At 30.7% G+C, this 8265-nt stretch overlaps 1 protein-coding gene across 1 annotated transcript; it reads right to left on the reverse strand.

The window, feature by feature from the left end:
- Nucleotides 1-959: 959 nt before the first annotated feature.
- LOC112764814 (WAT1-related protein At4g08290) lies at nt 960-5202 on the reverse strand. Its single transcript, XM_025810611.3, has 6 exons — nt 4924-5202; nt 4238-4300; nt 4034-4150; nt 2644-3046; nt 1584-1735; nt 960-1439 (listed from the first exon to the last, which is right to left on the reverse strand). The coding sequence occupies exons 1-6, from the start codon at nt 5106-5108 to the stop codon at nt 1229-1231; spliced, it is 1131 nt and encodes a 376-aa protein (XP_025666396.1). The 5' UTR covers nt 5109-5202; the 3' UTR covers nt 960-1228.
- Between the last annotated feature and the right edge of the window lie 3063 nt (nt 5203-8265).

The following is an 8265-nucleotide window of genomic DNA, read 5'->3' on the forward strand; positions in this document are numbered from 1 at the left end:
ATAAATATAATTTGTATCCACTGTAAATATAAAAGTATTTTATATAAATATTAATTATTTATTACATAATAATAAAAATATCTAATAATTAGATACCAAAAATTAGCCAGAAGACCAATTTGGGATAAAATGTTATTTCTATGAGTGCAGTTACTTAAAGGCCACGTGGCTCTTAAACACCATTTGAGTACCATGATTTTTAAAGTTTAAAATCGAAGAAAAGTTATTTATTTTGGCCAATATTTTTTAATATTTTAATCTAGCAGTTTATTATTATTATTTTAGTCAATATTTTTAAATATTATTAATTAATTATTATTAAAAATAATAAATTATACTAATACTTCAGAATGTGATAAAAAATAAAAATAATGTTATATAATTAATAAATATTATTTTTTTTTTGTTCGTATTTATCCAATAATAATTTGTATCTATATTTATAGAAAATTTTTATATAAAAAAATATATAATTTATATTTATATTTATCAAAATTTATATAAAAAAATAAATATAATTTATATTTATATTTTTTTAAAATTTATATATATAAATTAATAAAATTTATTATTAAAAATAATTTAATATTTATATTAATCAAATAATAACTAAAAATACTAAAAATTGAATCTAATCAAGCTGCGAATATATGGCATATCTAATCATTTGGGTCATGTTATAAAGGAACCCAAGCCAAATCCCCATCCTGTTCCATTTAACAGTGACATTGCTATGCATATATTATAGGATCGATTGAAGCCCATAAACAAAGTGCACTTATGACATTACTATTTCCCCATACTAATATCTATATATATTTATTCCAAATATAAGTGTCACGTATTATACATACCAATAATACTAGAGAAACAATAAAAAATAACTCAAATAATTAAAATTTATTTTATTTAATATTTATTAATTTTAATAATAATTAATAAATATGAAATAAAATAAATTTAGACTGTTTAAACTAGTTTTTTATTGCCTCCAAAACATTATTGAACACATAAATATTGAGAATCTAAACCGTTGTCAAGTGTCAACTATATACCTAGTTACAAGTAGTCAACCTTACAATCTTCTACAAGCTTATGTAAAATGATTTTGCATCTTCCTTTTTATCAAATTCTGGGTTGGATTATATTTCCTATAGATTTACTCCTATTCTTCCGTCTTTCTTTGAATTATTACAAATGAAAACAAAATCAATGTTGGTAAATATATTTATTTGGTCTGGCTTTCTGTGCTTGATATTTGTTGATGATGAGGCTGAATGACAAAAAATTGGGGTTTGTTATTAGTATCATTATTTGTGAGAGCAATGACAGGTAGTTGTTGTTGTTGTTGTTCAGAGTTCTCCTTTGCTTTCTGCTCTTTATATTTTCCCCACACTACTGCATATAGTCCTCCAACCACCACTATTGCCCCAATTACACTAATCATAACAATAAACAAACACATCTTCAGCTTCGGAAAATCTCATGTAACACATATAACATTATTTTAATATATACTCTACAGTATACTGATAATTAATTTTGATGACTAATTTTAGTATGCGATTAATAATCTTTAGTACCTTCCGAGGTAGAGTTGCTCAGAGAGAACGATGCAAGCCAAGGCGGTAACAATGACCATACGCAATGGATTAAAGGCAGTTACAATTACTGGACCCATTGCTTTGCTAACCATCCCTTGTATATAGTATTGCACTCCTGATGTTACTATTCCCTGAAACAAACAATTAAACCAACAAAGTTGAGTACATTTATCATTCAATCTGAAATATGGTATTTTTTTTGTTTCTCACGGTATCTAATTTTTGTTTAATAATTTGTTATTAGCTAATGAATTGTTATATGTATAAAAAAAAAATTTTTTACTTCTGATCTTTGTTTAAACAAATCAGTGAACTAACTATTATATCAATTCAACTTAGTTGAAATATATTGCAACTTTAGATTGTGACTCATTAAAGGCCATTTTGCTAAATTAAAATTAGAGAAAAGAACAAATTGATCCTTAACTTTTTAGTCTGCAGACATTTAAGTCCCTAAAGATTTAAAAATACATTTAAATTTCTGACCAATTTGAACATATCGATCCTTGAGTCTAATTTGTCCAATTTTAAAAACTCTCTCACGTGTGCATCCGTTTCAACCATGCCAGTACAACCAGAGTTACATTTGATTTTTCCGTTGAGTCTGACAGATCCAAGTGAACATGAAAAAACAATATATCTAAATTTTGAAAAGGTTGGATACTTAAATGTATTTTCAAATCTTCAAAAACTTAAATGTTTACGGATTAAAAGGTCAAGAACCTATTTATCATTTTTTCATAAAATTATAAATTAAATAATTTAGTCAAATATATTAAATTATTTTTTTATTTATAATTTTTATATGACGTATTTAATTTGTTTGAATAGTTATAGCCTAAATAAAATAGAAAAGTATATATAAATAACTCTTAACTAGTCAACTTTAAACAACTGTAATTAATAATTATTAATTATATTTTTTTTAAAAATAAAATTTAAATAATCACTAATTAATAACCAATTAAAAACGTTGACTTGTTGTTGGTTAGACCATGGTTAAATACCTAGCGGGATTGAAATAAAATAGATAACTAACCGCGTAAGCTGGAGCAAAGAGTCTGATGTCCCAACCAAGAGCCCATGCATGAGGACGGTGGCGCTCGGCAAAAGCCGCCACAAGTGAGCTCTGAAGTGCTCCGGCGAAGCAGACCCACGTTGCGAGCGACATCTCTGCTGGGTACTTGCGCAACGTTATGGCCTGCAATATGTAAAAGGCAGAGAAGCCGATGCAACCAATCATAAGAAAACATGTTCCTATTGCCCAGTGGGTGCTGGAAGGGTTGTTCACGTTCTCCGGCCGGTGGGCCGCTTTGGTTGCCACTGAAATGGTAACTGCGGTGCCTTTGTAGAGTGCCATAACTAAGGTGCCTCCAAAAGTAACCACAGTGCCAATCACTTTTGCTTGGCATGCTACCTCCTTAATCTTCATGCGCTCCATTCTACATACAAAATAAATAAGATGAATAAATATTCTTTTTGTTCTTCTCTCATCAAAGATGTTACATAAATTAGTCTTTTCTAAAATCATGACTAGTTGATGTGTTAAGTATAAATGTCACGTAAAAATAAATTACAAAATAAGAACAAATAAACACTTCCGAAAGATCAAAACATGATAGTTTTGTTTGTCACCTTCTTGACATTAAAATCTTATGATTTTCAGGCTTTCATCAGTCCTATATATGGTGATTAATATTTCATGTATTATGTTAACTAGCTAGTTTAGTGAAATATATTTTGGGATAAAATATATTTTTTATTTTTAAAATATATTATAATTTTTTAAAAAATTCATAAATTTTATTTTGTTTCAATTTTGTCTTTAAAGTTTTTGCTTTGTATCAAATATATTACTGATAGTTAAATTTTTAAAATGTTTAGTATCAATCTAGTAATAATACATGATAATTTTATTTGATTTTACTTGTGTTAAAAGTTGTTTTTATTACTCAATTATTTTTAAATGTTTTTAAAAAATTAGCCGTTAAGAATATGTTTAATGCAATTCGAAAAGTTTTTATACAAAATTAAAATAAAATAAAACTTATAGCTATTTTTAAAATTTTTAACAAATTTTAACAACAAAAAATATATTTATCCTATTTTTTTTTTTTTAGATTTCACAATTTCTTTTTGTATATTTAGTAGATTAGTTTTGAAAAATAAAATAATAATAAATTATTGGAATAATTAATTTAACTACCCCTAACGTACGAGAATAAGTGGTAGATAGTGGGATCCGTGGAGGATATTCATTTAGCTCTTCTGGCTTGCGTCACACCCATTTTTCGTCAAAACTTTTGAGACATGATACTTTAGGCTATACCTATTAATGGAGAATTTTGCAAATCTAAGACGACCTTTTATAACCTCCACAACAATTCAAAGTGATATATGTACTTGATTGCAAATTATTACTTACTTACCGAAGAATGACGGCCAATAGAAAAGTAATGGAAGGTGCGGAATTCATCACTGCTGATAGAAATGATGCCGATGTGTATTTCATCCCTAGCAGGGCGAAACATTGATCAAGTATAATCCTGCATTATCATAATATAATTAAGTTATTACTTAACTAATAACAACAAACTAGAAATTCAATTAGTTGTATTAGATGTGACCATTACTCGAAGAAAGCCAACGCCATGATCTCTAGAAATACCCGCAGTGTCATCTTTGGCCTAACCTTCCTGCAAAACATATAGATACACACAAAGATGTTAATGCGAATTATATTAAACCGTTTAATTTGATAGTGTTAGAAAAATATAATTATTCATGTGTCTTTTCTTATCAGTTTAAATTTTTAGAAGAAATGATTTTATGACATAGTATCAAAATTTTTAGAATCGAAAATTCTAGAATTTGATTTTTATTAAATCTCAAAAGAAAAAAATAGTACAAGATAAATAAGAAGAAAAAAATGCAAAAATTCAAAAAAGTACAAAAGAGACTCTTAAAAAAATGTGTTGGAGATATATAACTATTCGCTAATTTTTTTTTTATCTTAAATTTTTGAAAAAATAGTTTCATAATATAAAAAAAAGCGAATAATTATATGTCTAATAATGTAAAGGTAAAAACTCAGGTGAAGTCGATTTCACGTGAAGTTGATATCTGAGAACTGTTAGATGAAAATTTATGATTTGAACGATTCTCACAGGTATCAACTTCACGTAAAGTCGACTGCACCTGAGTTTGAGTTTCCACTGATATAAAATCATTTGAGGGGAAAGAGAAGTAATAAGGGTTTGTGTATGTGCATGGTGCATGCATGGTTGAATAAATTAAAGTGAAGGAAAGTAAGAGAAACCTTTCAAGAAGAAAAGCAAAGGGAGCGAGAGTAACAGAGGCGATGGCATTACGGTACACAATGAAAACGTAATGGCTCATCCCTTTGGCAATTGCATCCATGGCAAATATGAACATTCCCGCTGAACCGAATTGCACCGCCACAAGAAGCAGATACGGCTTTGCATTTCTCATCCACGCACCCATCTTGATCGCTAGTAGATAGGTGCGTGAGAACTCAGAACAACTTAATTGCTTTCTTTGTTTCGTATTTGCAACTCTCTCTGCAAAGAGCAATGCTGCCTCCCTACTATTTATATATACCACCCAACCACTTATCATATTCAATCAATTTTAATTATATTAAAAGACAAACTTATGTTATTGGAATAATTAAAATCACTTGTTGATTTAAACCACATCTTTTACCAGTAATAATAATGGTTCTTATTAAAATCAATCAAGTCATCATGTACCTTCATATTTAATTATGGGTAAAAAAGTTGTTGTGCATTTAAATGATCATTTTTAATGCTTCAAATAACACAATTATTTTTGTAAATAATTGAATTTTTATATCGACAATATATTATTATTATTATTATTAAACAATAAAATTGTAAAACGAATAATGATTGGTGGAAATTCTAATTATTTTTTTAATTATATATTCTTCTGATACTTAAAAAAATAAAAAATTTAAATATATAAGTTATTTTTTATAAGCATAAAAAATATAAAAAAAAATTCAAAATTTCTTTATTTAGAAGTTGGAGGAGAGATAAGTAGGAGAATGAATTAGGACTTCTAGTCATTTTTCTAAAAAAAAATTACATAAATGATTATATATTCATGAATATTAATTAATTATGTCAATAACATTTTAAATTTAATTAGGATAATTGAACAACTATTCAAGATTTTATTATGAAGACAATAAAAGTTAATCAATAATTAATTAAATCACATTTAAAAGTTTAAAATTTACATATGTAAATTCTATGTTGGTGAATACTATAAAAAAAATGTTGAGTACAGTTGAATTTTTTGTCGGGAAAACAAATAATATTCAACGGTAATTAAGCTACCGTCAGAAGAAATCAAATGGTATAAATATCGTCATCGGATTTTTTTTATCTGACGGTAATTATTGTCGAATTCTGCGACTGATTATTTGCTCGAAAAATTATTTGGTTATTGGCAAATTTTTCTGATGGTAATGTTTGCGTCACAATATGTTGTTTTTTTCGCATTATTACTGTCAGATTATTCCTTCTGTAAATCCAACGGTAATATCAATTTTCTTTTAAAAAATTGTGAAATAAATGGTCAATTCTAATTTATTATTTAAATTTATTTATCACATAATTAATGGTCAATTTATGAATAATAGAAACCTATTAGTTAAAATAAATGATCAAATGTTCAAATAAATTAAAAGTCAAATAAATCAAATAAATATAATGAAACAATAAAACACATCACTAATCTCTAAAGATCCAAGTAGTCATCATCGTCCTCGTCGTCATTCCCGTGGCCCTGATGAGGCGGTGATGTCTGTGTGCCACCAGCAGGGATAATGCCAGCGGTGCACATCTGAGTCTAGTACACCTCTATCTGAGCCTCCATCTGCTGAAGCCACTCCAGCTGCTCCCTTCACTCCGGCCTGAGGTCATCCGTATTCGTCACGCGTGTGAGGATCTCCTGATACCTCTCCCGATAATCGTTCAACTCTTGAGCTTGCTGCTGAAGGCTGCGGGTGAGCTCATGCACTTGCAGCCTCAAATCTACACCTTCCTCAGGCTCGACGGCTCGACTGGTGGCAGAGATAGATGACGGCCTCAATGTGGAGGTGCGGAGGCTACTGACAAAGAATGAATCCAGTCCGTATACGCGGTTCTTGTACGGCGCTGAGGTGGTCTCGTGCCAAACCGCATTGGGATCGATGACTGAAGCAGCAGAGCCATCGGCATCCTCCCCACTTTGCTGAGATTGCTGAGTCGGGGCCTCTAATCTCTGCGTGTAGGACTCTTATGTAACACATGTTATTGTGATTAGTACGACAACTATACAGTTAATATCTAATTTTATATCAGAAGACCAGATGTATGTTTACTAACATAATGATCCTGAGATCCCTGATCAGCAAATCTTGCTTTGTTCTCCTTCACCGTGTGTGTGTACTTGAACGTCTCCGCCAATGTCGCCTCGCGATCCAACGACGTTGACTACACATGTTGCATTGAAACAATATGATTAGGATGCCTAGTAATGATATGTAAAAGAATATAACTAAGTTAATAACAAAATTAAAGAAACTATATACCAGCTTAGCCTTAGTCTTCATGAAGGTCCCTGAGCCACTGGTATACTTGGATGACCTAGCCGATGTCCTGTTAGCTCTGTTGGTGAGATGCTGATGTCTGAATCCCTCCTCAGTCTTCCAGTGAACTAACATAGCTTTCTTTATTTTCAGTCGGAGCCAGATGGTCAGGTGGTCCTGCCCCTCATGAACATCTTCCAGCATCTGCTGAAGTCGCCAACCTATTCAATGATCATATATCTTCTAATGAGGGCATCATAAGAGGTGTCCCATATAAAGTGCAGCTGCACAAAGAAATTTTAAAATTAGTTAATCAAAATAGAAGATATAAATTAGTTAAAAAGTTTGAAACTAAAAAAAAATTAACTATCGCCCATTTTTGAAATCATCGCTCTCTGGTCTCAGAGGGGAATCTTCTTGTAGCTGGGCCAAAGATAGTCGTACATTAGTTTAATGACGTTGGTCATCTCCTGAGTACATGTGTTGTTGTTCGGCACAAACCTATCAACAATCCACAAACAAATCAATATGGCAATATAAATTAAAACTTCAGAAGCAAATAAGTTAAATACATAGAGATTTTTATAGAAATTTCGGCAGAAACTAAAATACACCACAAACTCTATCCATCAACAATTAATTAACTTAAACAGCACCAAATGTCAACAATCAATATACAACAAGCAATTATCAAGAATCAACATCCATAAATCCACTAAACTAGAATCAATAATCAGACACTTTCAACAATTCAATAATCAGGAAATATAGAAGACTTAAAGTGATATTTACCCCGTGCCACCATCAGGCTAAGTCGTCAACCGTACAATAGGAGGTGGTGAAGGGGCATCAACTGCCTCACTTCCGTGAGAGGTCTCCGGGGACGCGGCTTCCGTCACTGGAGGCAGCATCGCCATGGCAGTGGGCTGCTGAGTGGTTGGAGGTGGCGTTTTTGCCGTAGACGGAGGGACATTGTTGGGGTTAGGGACCATGATGAACGGCTGGTTCGCTAAACCTGCAACCTATGACGTCATCGGGGTG

This window comes from Arachis hypogaea, chromosome 17, assembly GCF_003086295.3.
Source record: "Arachis hypogaea cultivar Tifrunner chromosome 17, arahy.Tifrunner.gnm2.J5K5, whole genome shotgun sequence".
NCBI classification, from domain to species: domain Eukaryota; kingdom Viridiplantae; phylum Streptophyta; class Magnoliopsida; order Fabales; family Fabaceae; genus Arachis; species Arachis hypogaea.